Source organism: Poecile atricapillus, chromosome 37, assembly GCF_030490865.1.
Source record: "Poecile atricapillus isolate bPoeAtr1 chromosome 37, bPoeAtr1.hap1, whole genome shotgun sequence".
NCBI lineage: Eukaryota > Metazoa > Chordata > Aves > Passeriformes > Paridae > Poecile > Poecile atricapillus.
This window is the reverse complement of record NC_081285.1, coordinates 3,235,998-3,251,165: the sequence shown is the minus strand read 5'-3', so window position 1 is coordinate 3,251,165 and position 15,168 is coordinate 3,235,998. Positions and strand designations below refer to the sequence as shown.

At 46.3% G+C, this 15,168-nt stretch overlaps 1 protein-coding gene across 10 annotated transcripts in view; it reads right to left on the bottom strand.

The window, feature by feature from the left end:
• The window catches only part of FLNA (filamin A), an 83,068-nt gene that overhangs the window by 4,428 nt on the left and 63,472 nt on the right, over positions 1–15,168 (bottom strand). For 8 of the 10 annotated variants that reach the window (XM_058861532.1, XM_058861533.1, XM_058861530.1 and 5 more), the window contains 6 exons: positions 14,611–14,627; positions 14,158–14,407; positions 12,965–13,102; positions 10,997–11,112; positions 5,059–5,191; positions 2,185–2,361 (listed from right to left, as the gene is read on the bottom strand). In XM_058861532.1, the coding sequence (XP_058717515.1) occupies positions 2,185–2,361; positions 5,059–5,191; positions 10,997–11,112; positions 12,965–13,102; positions 14,158–14,407; positions 14,611–14,627 (831 nt within the window). Of the gene's footprint in view, positions 1–2,184; positions 2,362–5,058; positions 5,192–10,996; positions 11,113–12,964; positions 13,103–14,157; positions 14,425–14,610; positions 14,628–15,168 lie in introns of all 10 variants that reach the window. The other 2 variants (XM_058861529.1, XM_058861538.1) reach the window with 1 other exon arrangement.

The following is a 15,168-nucleotide window of genomic DNA, read 5'->3' as shown; positions in this document are numbered from 1 at the left end:
ACTGGGAAAGAGAATTTCACACACAAATCCCACGGGAAAGAGAGGTTGAGACACAAATCCCACGGGAAAGAGAGGTTGAGACACAAATCCCACGGGAAAGAGAGCCTGAGCCACAAATCCCACGGGAAAGAGAGATTGAGAGACAAATTCCACTGGGAAAAGGGAATTTGAGACACAAATCCCACGGGAAAGAGAGATTGAGACACAAATCCCACTGGGAAACAGAGCCTGAGCCACAAATCCCACGGGAAAGAGAATTTCACACCCAAATCCCACTGGGAAAAGGGAATTTCACACACAAATTCCACTGGGAAAGAGAGTTTGAGCCACAAATCCCACGGGAAAGAGAGATTGAGACACAAATTCCACGGGAAAGAGAGATTGAGACACAAATTCCACGGGAAAGAGAGGCTGAGACACAAATCCCACTGGGAAAGAGAATTTCAGACACAAATTCCACGGGAAAGAGAGGCTGAGCCACAAATCCCACGGGAAAGAGCGTCTGAGACACAAATCCCACTGGGAAAAGGGAATTTGAGAGACAAATCCCACGGGAAAGAGAGATTGAGACACAAATCCCACTGGAAAAAGGGAATTTGAGAGACAAATCCCACTGGGAAAGAGAATTTCACACCCAAATCCCACGGGAAAGAGAGATTGAGACACAAATCCCACGGGAAAGAGAGGCTGAGACACAAATCCCACGGGAAAAGGGAATTTGAGAGACAAATCCCACTGGGAAAAGGGAATTTGAGAGACAAATCCCACGGGAAAGAGAGCCTGAGCCACAAATCCCACGGGAAAGAGAATTTGAGACACAAATCCCACTGGGAAAAGGGAATTTGAGAGACAAATCCCACGGGAAAGAGAGCCTGAGCCACAAATCCCACGGGAAAGAGAATTTCAGACACAAATCCCACTGGGAAAGAGAATCTGAGACACAAATCCCATGGAAAAAGGGAATTTCACACCCAAATCCCATGGGAAAGAGAGGCTGAGCCACAAATCCCACGGGAAAGAGAGATTGAGACACAAATCCCACGGGAAAAGGGAATTTGAGAGACAAATCCCACTGGAAAGAGAATTTCACACCCAAATCCCACGGGAAAGAGAATCTGAGACACAAATCCCACGGGAAAGAGAGATTGAGAGACAAATCCCTTTGGGAAAGAGAGGCTGAGACACAAATCCCACGGGAAAGAGAAGTTGAGACACAAATCCCTTTGGGAAAAGGGAATTTGAGACACAAATCCCATTGGGAAAGAGAGTTTGAGACACAAATCCCATGGAAAAAGGGAATTTGAGACCCAAATCCCCCTGGGAAAGAGCGTTTGACCCCCAAATCCCATTGGAAAGGGGATTCAGACAGCACCAAGAACTCAGAAATTCCTGTTTTCCCCAAAAATTCCCGTTTTTTCCCCTCAGAATTCCGTACCTGTGGTGCCGCCCTCCAGGCCAGGCCCATAGGCTGAGACCAGGCCCAGATCCCCAAATTCCTGTTTTTCCCTCCCAAATTCCCATTTTTTCCCCCAAATTCTGTACTTGTGGCACACCCCCACACTCCCTCATCCCCAAAATTCCCATTTTTCCCCTAAATTCCCATTTTTTCCCCTCAGAATTCCATACCTGTGGGCCAGGCCCGTAGGCCGAGACCAGGCCCGGATCCCCGGCCTGCCCCAGATCCCTCCCAAATTCCCATTTTTCCCCAAATTCCCAATACCTTTAGTTCTCTCCAGCTCCATAACCTCCCAAATTCCCAGTTTTTCTGCCAAATTCCCGTTTTTTCCCCTCAGAATTCCGTACCTGTGGTGCCGCCCTCCAGGCTGGGCCCATAGGCCGAGACCAGGCCCGGATCCCCAAATTCCTGTTTTTCCCTCCCAAATTCCCATTTTTTTCTCCAAATTCCATACCTGTGGCATGCCCCCACACTCCCCCATCCCCAAAATTCCTATTTTTACACTAAATTCCCGTTTTTTCCCCTCAGAATTCCGTACCTGTGGTGCCCTCTCCAGGCCGGGCCCGTAGGCCGAGACCAGGCCCAGATCCCCAAATTCCTGTTTTTTCCCTCCCAAATTCCCATTTTTCCCCAAATTCCCAATACCTTTAGTTCTCTCCAGCTCCATAACCTCCCAAATTCCCAGTTTTTCTGCCAAATTCCCGTTTTTTCCCCTCAGAATTCCGTACCTGTGGTGCCGCCCTCCAGGCCGGGCCCGTAGGCCGAGACCAGGCCCGGATCCCCGGCCTGTCCTGGTTCTCCCACCCGGACCTTGAAGGGGCTCCCGGGGATGTGGGAGCCCTCGAACTTCACATCGATGGAGTAGACGCCGTTCTCCCGCGGGATGAAGCGCACGGCGTATTTATCTGGGGAAAACGGGGAAAAGGGGATCCTAAAATTATCCCTGGAATCCCAAAATTATCTCTGGAATCCCAAAATTATCCCTGGAATCCCAAAATCTGGAACCAAACCATCCCCAAATTCCTGCAGGGTGAAGCGCACGGTGTATTTATCTGGGGAAAACGGGGAAAAAGGGGATCCCAAATTATCCCTGGAATCCCAAAATTATCCCTGAAACCCCAAAATTATCCCTGAAATCCCAAATTCATCCCTGAAATCTCAAATTATCCCTGGAATCTCAAAATTATCCCTGGAATCCCAAAATTATCTCTGGAATCTCAAAATTATCTCAGGAATCCCAAAATTATCCCTGGAATCCCAAAATTATCCCTGAAATCCCAAATTATCCCTGGAATCCCAAATTATCTCTGGAATCCCAAAATTATCCCTGAAATCCCAAATTCATCCCTGGAATCCCAAAATTATCCCTGAAATCCCAAATTATCCCTGGAATCCCAAATTATCCCTGGAATCCCAAAATCATCCCTGGAATCCCAAAATTATCCCTGGAATCCCAAAATTATCTCAGGAATCCCAAAATTATCCCTGAAATCCCAAAATTATCCCTCAAAACTCGTTTTTATGGGAATGGGGAAGATTTTGGGGAGGAATTTGATGATTTTGGGGAGGAATTCGCAGATTTTTAGGAGGAATTTTTTGGTATTTTGGTCTGGAATTTCCCGATTTCGGGTTGGAATTCGCAGATTTTAGAGAGAAATTTCCAGATTTTGCTCTGGAATTTGCTGATTTCAAGCCAGAATTTCCGGATTTTGCTCTGGATTTTCCCGATTTCAAGCCAGAATTTCCCGATTTTGCTCTGGAATTTCCGGATTTTGCTCTGGAATTTCCGGATTTTGCTCTGGAATTTCCCAATTTTGCTCTGGAATTTCCGGATTTTGCTCTGGAATTTCCGGATTTTACTCTGCAATTTCCGGATTTTGCTCTGGAATTTCCGGATTTTGCTCTGGAATTTCCCAATTTTGCTCTGGAATTTCCCAATTTTTGTCTGGAATTACCGGATTTTGCTCTGGAATTTCCCAATTTTGGGTTGGAATTTCCCAATTTTGTTCTGGAATTTTCCAATTTTGCTCTGGAATTTCCCGATTTTGCTCTGGAATTTCCCGATTTTGCTCTGGAATTTCCCAATTTTGCTCTGGAATTTCCCAATTTTGCTCTGGAATTTCCCGATTTTGCTCTGGAATTTCCCAAATTTACTCTGGAATTTCCAGATTTTGCTCTGGAATTTCCCAATTTTGCTCTGGAATTTCCAGATTTTGCTCTGGAATTTCCCGATTTTGCTCTGGAATTTCCCAATTTTGCTCTGGAATTTCTGGATTTTACTCTGGAATTTCCCAATTTTACTCTGGAATTTCTGGATTTTGGGTTGGAATTTCCCAATTTTGGGTTGGAATTTCCCAATTTTGCTCTGGAATTTCCGGATTTTACTCTGGAATTTCCCAATTTTGCTCTGGAATTTCCCGATTTTGGGTTGGAATTTCCCAATTTTACTCTGGAATTTCCCAATTTTGCTCTGGAATTTCCGGATTTTGCTCTGGAATTTCCCAATTTTGCTCTGGAATTTCCCGATTTCAAGCCAGAATTTCCGGATTTTGCTCTGGAATTTCCCAATTTTACTCTGGAATTTCCAGATTTTGGGTTGGAATTTCCCGATTTTGCTCTGGATTTTCCCGATTTTACTCTGCAATTTCCCAATTTTGCTCTGGAATTTCCCGATTTTGCTCTGGAATTTCCCGATTTTACTCTGGAATTTCCCAATTTTGCTCTGGAATTTCCGGATTTTGCTCTGGAATTTCCCGATTTTACTCTGGAATTTCCCAATTTCGGGTTGGAATTTCCCAATTTTGCTCTGGAATTTCCCAATTTTGCTCTGGAATTTCCCAATTTTGCTCTGGAATTTCCCAATTTTGCTCTGGATTTTCCCGATTCTGCTCTGGAATTTCCGGATTTTGCTCTGGAATTTCCTGATTTTACTCTGGAATTTCCCGTTTTTACTCTGCAATTTTCGTATTTTGCTCTGGAATTTCCCAATTTTACTCTGGAATTTCCCGATTTCAAGCCAGAATTTCCGGATTTTGCTCTGGAATTTCCCGATTTTGCTCTGGAATTTCCCAATTTTGCTCTGGAATTTCCCAATTTTGCTCTGGAATTTCCCAATTTTGCTCTGGATTTTCCCAATTTCAGGTTGGAATTTCCAAATTTTACTCTGGAATTTCCGGATTTTACTCTGGAATTTCCGGATTTTGCTCTGGAATTTCCCAATTTTGCTCTGGAATTTCCCAATTTTGCTCTGGAATTTCCAGATTTTGCTCTGGAATTTCCCGATTTTGCTCTGGAATTTCCCAATTTTGCTCTGGAATTTCCCAATTTTGCTCTGGAATTTCCCAATTTTACTCTGGAATTTCCCGATTTCAAGCCAGAATTTCCCGATTTTGGTCTGGAATTTCCCAATTTTGCTCTGGAATTTCCCAATTTTGGGTTGAAATTTCCCAATTTTGCTCTGGAATTTCCGGATTTTCCTCTGGAATTTCCGGATTTTACTCTGGAATTTCCCGTTTTTTCTCTGGAATTTCCCGTTTTTCCTCTTCCCTCTCTCCCCCAGCAGCTGGGGGATGTTTCTGGGGTGTTTTTGGGGTGCCCCTCACCTGGGGTGACCTCGGAGATGTGACATTCCTCCAGGGCCCCCGAGGGACTGTGAACTTTGGCGTCCAGAGCTCCGCGGGCGCCGTTGAGGCTGACGGCGAACGAGGCCGGCTGGTGAACCTTGAGCCCCGACTCCTGGGGGGAAAAGGGTCAGAAACACCCAAAAAAAAACCAGGAAAGAATTCCAGGAACCCTCCCCAAAGCTGAGGGATTTGGGGGGAAAAAGGGAAAAATAGAGGGGGAATAAAGGGGAGGTCCCTGAGAAGGTGTTGGGGGAAAAGGGATGAAATGAAATGGAATAAATGAAATAAATGAAGTGAAATGAAATGAAATGAAATGAAATTTAAAAAAAATAAAGAAAAAGAAAGTAAAATAAAATAAAATAGAGAAAAATAAAATAGAGAAAAATAAAATAAAATAGAGAAAAATAAAATAGAGAAAAATAAAATAAAATAAAATAAAATAAAATAAAATAAAATAAAATAAAATAAAATAAAATAAAATAAATAAAATAGAATAAAATAAAATAAAATAGAGAAAAATAAAATTGAGAAAAATAAAATAAAATAAAGTAAAATAAAATAAAATAAAATAAAATAAAGTAAAATAAAATAAAATGAAATAAAATAAAGTAAAATAAAATAAAATAAAATAAAATAAAATATAAAAAAGTAAAATATATGAAGTGAAATGAAATAAAATAAAGAAAAATAAAGTTGAGTAAAGTAAAATAAAATAAAATAAAATAAATTAAATCAAATAAATAAAATGAAATGAAAGTAAATAAAATGAAATAAGACAAAAGTAAAATAAAAATAAATGAAATAAAGTAAAATGAAATAAAGTAAAATAAAATAAATTATAAAATAAAATAAAATAAAATAAAATAAAATAAAATAAAATAAAATAGAGCTAAAAATTCCCTCCCAAAAATACACAAGGAAAGCTCCCAAAGAAACAAGAAAAGCACCAAAAGAATCCCAAAGAAAGTCCCAAAAAAAGCTCCCAAAAATCCCCACCAAGAGCCCTCAGAAAAGCTGAAATAAAACCTCGTAAAAAACAAAAATAATCCCCCAAAGAAACAGGAAAAAAGAATAAAAAACCCAAAAAAACCCACCCAAAAAACGCCCCCCAAAAACCCACAAAAAAACCCCAAAAAAATCCCCAAAAACCCCACAAAAAATAATAAAAAAACCCAAAAAAACCAAAAAATAAACCCCAAAACTCCCCAAGAAACCAAAAAACTCCTCCTAAAAATCCCCCCAGAAAGAGCCCTCAAAATACATAAAATAAACCCCAAAAAAGCAAAAAAATAACCCAAAAAAATCCCAAATAATGAAAAAAACCCCCCAAAAATCCCAAAGAAATGAATAAAAAACCCTCCTAAAAATGCCCCAAAAAAACCCAAAATAAACTCCCATAAAAAGAACAAAAATAAAATTAAAACCCCAATTCCAACAAAAACCCCAAAAAACCCCAAAATCTGAGAGGTTTTGGGGCTGGGACTCCCAAAATCTTCACCCCCAAAAATTTGGGAGGGAAAGAAAAATCCCAAAATCCACATCCCAAAAATTTTGGGAGGGAAAACAACCCCAAATTCCCACCCTAAAAATCCCAGGGAGGGTTGGAAAACCCCAAATCCTCATCCCAAAAATTTTGGGGTGGGAGAACAACCCCGAAACCTCATCCCAAAAAATTTGGGGTGGGAGAAGAACCCCAAAACCTCATCCCAAAAAATTTGGGGAGTGGGAAAACCCCCAAACTTCATCCCAAATATTTTGGGGAAGTGGAAAACCCCAAATCTTCATCCCAAAAATTTTGGGGTGGGAGAAGAACCCCAAAACCTCATCCCAAATATTTTGGGGAAGTGGAAAACCCCAAATCCTCATCCCAAATATTTTTGGGGTAGGAGCAGAACCCCAAAACTTCATCCCAAGTATTTTGGGGAGGTGGAAAACCCCAAATCCTCATCCCAAAAATTTTGGGGAGTCGGAAAACCCCCAAACTTCATCCCAAATATTTTGGGGAGTCAGAAAACCCCAAATCCTCATCCCAAATATTTTTGGGGTAGGATAAGAACCCCAAAACCTCATCCCAAATATTTTTGGGGAGTCGGAAAACCCCAAATCCTCATCCCAAAAAATTTGGGGTGGGAGAACAACCCTGAAACCTCATCCCAAATATTTTGGGGAGGTTGGAAAAACCCCAAATCCTCATCCCAAAAATTTTGGGGTGGGAGAACAACCCCGAAACCTCATCCCAAAAAATTTGGGGAGTCAGAAAACCCCCAAACTTCATCCCAAATATTTTGGGGAGTCAGAAAACCCCAAATCCTCATCCCAAATATTTTTGGGGTAGGATAAGAACCCCAAAACCTCATCCCAAATATTTTTGGGGAGGTGGAAAACCCCAAATCCTCATCCCAAATATTTTTGGGGTAGGATAAGAACCCCAAATCCTCATCCCAAATATTTTGGGGAGGTGGAAAACCCCAAATCCTCATCCCAAAAATTTTGGGGAGGTGGAAAACCCCAAACCTTTATCCCAAATATTTTGGGGAGGTTGGAAAAACCCAAATCCTCATCCCAAATATTTTTGGGGTAGGATAAGAACCCCAAAACTTCATCCCAAAAATTTTGGGGTGGGAGAACAACCCCAGATCCTCATCCCAAATATTTTTGGGGTAGGAGAAGAACCCCAAAACTTCATCCCAAATATTTTGGGGAGGTTGGAAAAACCCCAAATCCTCATCCCAAATATTTTGGGGTGGGAGAAGAACCCCAAAACCTCATCCCAAATATTTTTGGGGAGGTGGAAAACCCCAAATCCTCATCCCAAATATTTTTGGGGTAGGATAAGAACCCCAAAACTTCATCCCAAATATTTTGGGGAGGTGGAAAACCCCAAAACTTTATCCCAAATATTTTGGGGAGTTGGAAAAACCCCAAATCCTCCCCTTAAAAACCCCCAGAGGGGAGCCCCAAACCCCCCCAAAATCCCCATTTTGGGCTGGGGAGGGGTCTGAGGGTCCCTCAAGGGGGTGGGGGGGAGGTTTTGGGGTCCCCCCCAGACCCCACTTACCTTGGGGGGTGGGGGGGTTCAGCGGGAGCCAGAGGGGACCCCGGGACCCCCCATTTTGGGGGGATTTTGGGGTTTTTTTTGGGGCCCCGCTGGCTCCCGTTGGACCCCCCCAGCCCCCCCCTGTTCAAAGCCTTTATCAGAGACACGAGAGAGACCCCCGGGACCCCCGGGCTGGGGGGGCTGGGCCAGCGCAGGGACCCCGAAACTGCCTCAGATCCCCCAAAATCTGATTTAAACCCCCCAAAATCTGATCGAAAACCTCAAAAATCTGATTAAAAACCTCAAAAATCTGATTGAAACCCCCCAAAATCTCATCGAAAACCTCAAAAATCTGATTTAAATCCCCCAAAATCTGATTAAAAACCTCAAAAATCTGATTTAAACACCCTAAAATCTTATTTAAACCCTTCAAAATCTGATTTAAACTCCCCAAAATCTGATTTAAACCCTTCAAAATCTGATTTAAAATACTCAAAATCTGATCTAAAACCTCAAAATCTGATTTAAACACCCTAAAATCTGATTAAAAACCTCAAAATCTGATTTAAAACCCCCAAAATCTGATCAAAAACCTCAAAATCTGATTCTAAACCTAAAAGATCTGCTTTAAACTACTCAAAATCTGCTTTAAACTACTCAAAATCTCATCTAAACCCTTCAAAATCTGATTTAAAACCTCAAAATCTGCTCTAAAACCTCAAAACTGCTCAAAAACCCCCTAAACCTGCTTTAAAAAAACCCAAATCTGCCCCTACAGACCTCAAAATTCCTCCTTTAGACCCCAAAACTGCTCTTTTAGACCCCAAAATTGCCCCTAGAAATCCCAAACCCCAAAAATCTGCCCCTAGAAACCCCAAATCTGCTCCTTTAGCCCCCAAATTTGCCCCCACAGACCCCAAATCTGCTCCTTTAGACCCCAAAATCGCCCCTAGAAACCCCAAAACTGCCCCTACAGACCCCAAATCTGCCCCTACAGATCCCAAATCTGCCCCTACAGATCCCAAATCTGCTCTTTTAGACCCCAAATCTGCCCCTACAAGCCCCAAATCTGCTCTTTTAGACCCCAAAACTGCCCCTACAGACCCCAAATCTGCTCCTTTAGACCCCAAAATCACCCCTACAAACCCCAAATCTGCTCTTTCAGACCCCAAAATTGCCCCTAGAAACCCCAAATCTGCCCCTACAGACCCCGAAATCACCCCTAGAAACCCCAAAACTGCTCTTTTAGACCCCAAAATCACCCCTAGAAACCCCAAAACTGCCCCTACAGACCCCAAATCTGCTCTTTTAGACCCCAAATCTGCTCCTTTAGACCCCAAAATCACCCCTAGAAACCCCAAATCTGCCCCTACAAACCCCAAATCTGCTCTTTCAGACCCCAAAATCACCCCTAGAAACCCCAAATCTGCCCCTACAGACCCCAAAATCACCCCTAGAAACCCCAAATCTGCTCTTTTAGACCCCAAAACTGCCCCTACAGACCCCAAAACTGCCCCTACAGACCCCAAATCTGCTCTTTTAGACCCCAAATCTGCCCCTACAGACCCCAAATCTGCCCCTACAGACCCCAAATCTGCTCTTTTAGACCCCAAAATTGCCCCTAGAAACCCTAAATCTGCCCCCACAGACCCCAAATCTGCCCCTACAGACCCCAAATCTGCCCCTACAGACCCCAAATCTGCTCTTTTACACCCCAAAATTGCCCCTAGAAACCCCAAATCTGCTCTTTTAGACCCCAAATCTGCTCCTTTAGACCCCAAAATCGCCCCTAGAAACCCCAAATCTGCCCCTACAGACCCCAAATCTGCTCGTTTAGACCCCAAATCTGCTCCTTTAGACCCCAAAACTTCTCTTTTAGACCCCAAAATCACCCCTAGAAACCCCAAAACTGCCCCTACAGACCCCAAATCTGCCCCTACAGACCCCAAATCTGCTCTTTTAGACCCCAAAATTGCCCCTAGAAGCCCCAAAACTGCCCCTACAGACCCCAAATCTGCCCCTAGAAATCCCAAATCTGCTCTTTTAGACCCCAAAACTGCCCCTAGAAACCCCAAATCTGCCCCTACAGACCCCAAATCTGCTCTTTTAGACCCCAAAACTGCCCCTACAGACCCCAAATCTGCCCCTAGAAATCCCAAAACTGCTCCTTTAGACCCCAAATCTGCCCCTACAGACGCCAAAATCCACCCTACAGACCCCAAATCTGCCCCTACAACCCCCAAAATCTGCCCCTAGAAACCCCAAATCTGCTCTTTTAGACCCCAAATCTGCCTCTACAGACCCCAAATCTGCCCCTACAACCCCAAATCTGCCCCTACAGACCCCAAATCTGCTCTTTCCGACCCCAAATCTGCTCCTTTAGACCCCAAAATCACCCCTAGAAACCCCAAATCTGCTCCTTTAGACCCCAAAATCACCCCTAGAAACCCCAAATCTGCTCCTTTAGACCCCAAAACTGCCCCTAGAAACCCCAAATCTGCCCCTACAGACCCCAAAATCACCCCTAGAAACCCCAAATCTGCTCTTTTAGACCCCAAAACTGCCCCTACAGACCACAAATCTGCCCCTACAGACCCCAAATCTGCCCTACAGACCCCAGAATCACCCCTAGAAACCCCAAATCTGCTCTTTTAGACCCCAAAATCGCCCCTACAACCCCCAAATCTGCCCCTACAGACCCCAAATCTGCTCCTTTAGACCCCAAATCTGCCCCTACAGACCCCAAATCTGCCCCTACAAGCCCCAAATCCCCCCAGTGCCTCGAGGGCTGCGCTGGCCGGGCCCCCCCGCGCTCCAGGGGGGTTCTGTGTGGTTTTTTAGGGTTTTTTTTGGGGTTTTTGGGGTCTCCAGGTGCCTCACCTGAAGGCTAGAAACAGTCAGGCGCCGCGCGGCGTCGCTCGGGGCCGCGGCCGTCACCACGAACGGGCTCTCGGGGATGTGCTCGTCGTTGAACTTCACCGACACCTCGTAATCACCTGGGGGGGTTGGGATCCCAAAAATCCTCAAAATCCCAAAAATCCCACCCCAAAAACCCCAAAATCCCACCCCAAAAACCCCAAAATCCCACTCCAAAATTCCCAAAAAACTCAAAAATACGGCCCCAAAATTCAGCTCTGCCCCCTCTCTGTCCCCACTCTCAGGGATGTGCTCGTTGTTGAACTTCACTGACACCTCGTAATCACCTGAGGGGGATTGGGATCCCAAAAATCCTCAAAATCCCAAAAATCCACCCCAAAAACCCCAAAATCCCACCCCAAAATGTGGCTCTCTCCCCTCTCTGTCCCCACTCTCGGGGATGTGCTCGTCGTTGAACTTCACCGACACCTCGTAATCACCTGGGGGGATTGGGATCCCAAAAATCCTCAAAATCCCAAAAATCCCACCCCAAAAACCCCAAAATCCCACCCCAAAAACCCCAAAATCCCACCCCAAAAACACCAAAATCCCACCCCAAAATTCAGCTCTGCCCCCTCTCTGTCCCCACTCTCGGGGATGTGCTCGTTGTTGAACTTCACCGACACCTCGTAATCACCTGGGGGGGTTGGGATCCCAAAAATCCTCAAAATCCCAAAAATCCCACCCCAAAAACCCCAAAATCCCACCCCAAAAACCCCAAAATCCCACCCCAAAAACCCCAAAATCCCACCCCAAAAACCCCAAAATCCCACCCCAAAAACCCCAAAATCCCACCCCAAAAACCCCAAAATCCCACTCCAAAATGTGGCTCTCTCCCCTCTCTGTCCCCAATCTCGGGGATGTGCTCGTCGTTGAACTTCACCGACACCTCGTAATCACCTGGGGGAGTTTGGATTCCAAAAATCCTCAAAATCCCAAAAATCCCACCCCAAAAACCCCAAAATCCCACCCCAAAATTCAGCTCTGCCCCCTCTCTGTCCCCACTCTCAGGGATGTGCTCGTCGTTGAACTTCACTGACACCTCGTAATCACCTGGGGGGGATTGGGATCCCAAAAATCCTCAAAATCCCAAAAATCCCACCCCAAAAACCCCAAAATCCCACCCCAAAAAACCCCAAAATCCCACTCCAAAAAACCCCAAAATCCCACCCCAAAATTCAGCTCTGCCCCCTCTCTGTCCCCACTCTCGGGGATGTGCTCATCGTTGAACTTCACCGACACCTCGTAATCACCTGGGGGGATTGGGATCCCAAAAATCCTCAAAATCCCAAAAATCTCACCCTAAAAACCCCAAAATCCCACTCCAAAAACCCCAAAATCCCACCCCAAAAACCCCAAAATCCCACTCCAAAAAACCCTAAAAACCCCAAAATCCCACTCCAAAATGTGGCTCTGTCCCCACTCTTGGGGATGTTGAACATCACTGACACCTCGTACTCTCCTGGGGGGGTTTGGGATTAGGGGTTTGGATCCCAAAAAACCCCAAAAACCCCAAAAATCCCACCCTAAGATTCCCAAAAGACTCAAAAATACGGCCCCAAAATTTGGCTCTGTCCCCTCTCTGTCCCCACTCTTGGGGATGTTGAACGTCACCGACACCTCGTAATCACCTGGGGGGGTTTGGGATTAGGGGAGGGGGTTTGGATCCTAAAAAACCAAAAAATCCCACCCTAAAAACCCAAAAATCCAAACTCCAAAAACCCCAAAAACCCCCAAAAACCCCCTCCCCAAAACCCATCTCTGTCCCCGCTTTTGGGGACAAACTCGGGGTGAAACTTCACCGACACCTCGAGATCACCTGGAGGGGTTTGGGATTAGGGGAGGGAGATCTGACCCCTAAAACCCCAAACCCCATAAAAACCCCCAAAACCCCCTAAAAAACCCCAAAATCCCCCCAAACCCGTCACCCACCGGGTTCCTGCACCACGTAGGAGACCCCACAGGAGCCGTCCTTGTGATCCTCGAAGGCGATTTCGGCCTTGCTGGGACCCTCGACGGCGATGGAGAGACCCCCGGCGCCGGCCTCGCGCGTCCAGATACTGAACTCGGCTGGGGATGGGGAAACGAGGGGTCAGAGCACCCCAAAAATCCCAAAAACCCCGAAAATCCACCCTAAAAACCCAAAAAAACCCCAAAAATCCACCCCAAAACCCCCATAAATTCCCCTATCAAGGACACAGAGACCCCCGGCGCCGGCCTCGCGCGTCCAGATACTGAACTCGGCTGGGGATGGGGAAACGAGGGGTCAGAGCACCCCAAAAACCCCAAAAACCCAAAAAAAACACTCCAAAAACCCCAAAACCACCCTAAAAAACCCCAAAAATCCACCCCAAAAACCCCATAAATTCCCCTTTAAAGGACACAGAGACCCCCGGCGCCAGCCTCGCGCGTCCAGATACTGAACTCGGCTGGGGATGGGGAAACAAGGGGTCAGAGCACCCCAAAAACCCCAAAAACCCTAAAAAAACACTCCAAAAACCCCAAAACCACCCTAAAAAACCCTAAAAACAGCCTCAAAACCCCATAAATTCCCCTATCAAGGACACAGAGACCCCCGGCACCGGCCTCGCGCGTCCAGATACTGAACTCAGCTGGGGATGGGGAAACGAGGGGTCAGAGCACCCCAAAAACCCCAAAACCCCAAAAATCCACCCCAAAAACCCCCTCAAAAAAACCCAAAATGGCCCTAAAACCACCTCATTTCCTCCAATTCCCACCCCACTTCCTCGGGTTCCCACTCTGGTTTTGGGATCTCTGGTTTTTCAAGGTTCCCATTCTGTTTTTTGGGGTTCCCATTCCGTTTTTTGGGGTTCCCACTCAGTTTTCTGGGGTTCCCATTCTGTTTTTTGGGGTTCCCACTCAGTTTTCTGGGGTTCCCACTCAGTTTTTTGGGGTTCCCATTCTGTTTTTTGGGATCTCTGCTGGGTTTTTTTGGGTTCCCACCCCATTTCCCAATCCCCACCAATTCCCCCCATCCCCAGCCCACCCCGGGGGTCTCACCGGGTGTCCCAGCCTCGGCTCTCTCCAGCCCAGAACCCCCAAATCCCCCCAAATTCCCCAAATCCCCCCAAAACCCCCCCAAATCCCCACCCCGGGGGTCTCACCGGGTGTCCCAGCCTCGGCTCTCTCCAGCCCAGGACCCCCAGCCCGGACTTTGTGAGCTCCCCCCTCTCCCAGGGGTCCCACGGTGAACTGGAAGGGGCTCCCCGGCACGTGCTGCCCGCGCTCCTTGACGCTGACGCGGTGAGCTCCAGTCTCCTGCGGCACGAAACGAACGCCCACCGAGCCCCCCGAGCCCGGCAGCACCTGCGAGGCCACGGGCTGGCCCGAGGGACCCGTCACCTGCGCTGTCACCTCTGAGACTGAGAGTTCTGGGGGGAAAATGGGGAAAAAATGGGGTTATTGGGGAAATGTTCCTGTATATCCCCCAAGGGACCCGTCACCTGCGCTGTCACCTCTGAGACTGAGAGTTCTGGGGGGAAAAACAGGGAAAAATGGGGTTATTGGGGGAAATGTTCCTGTATATCCCCCAAGGGACCCGTCACCTGCGCTGTCACCTCCGAGACCGAGAGTTCTGGGGGGAAAAACAGGGAAAAATGGGGTTATTGGGGGAAATGTTCCATGTGGGACCCGTCACCTGCGCTGTCACCTCCGAGACGGAGAGTTCTGGGGGGAAATGGGGAAAAAATGGGGAAAAATGGGGTTATTGGGGGAAATGTTCCATGTGGGACTCGTCACCTGCGCTGTCACCTCTGAGACTGAGAGTTCTGGGGGGAAAAACAGGGAAAAATGGGGTTATTGGGGGAAAAAATGGCGTTATTGGGGGAAAAATGGGGTTATTGGGGGAAAAATGGGGTTATTGGGGGAAAAAATGGGGAAAAACAGGGAAAAAAAGGGGTTATTTGGGGAAAAAATGGGGAGAAAATGGGGAAAAATGAGGTTATTGGGGAAATATTCCTGTATATCCCCTGTGGGACCCGTCATCTGCGCTGTCACCTCCGAGACTGAGAGCTCTGGGGGGAAAATGGGGGAAAATGGGGAAAAATGGGGTTATTTGGGTGAAAAATGGGGTTATTTGGGGGAAATGTTCCATGTGGGACCCGTCACCTGAGCTG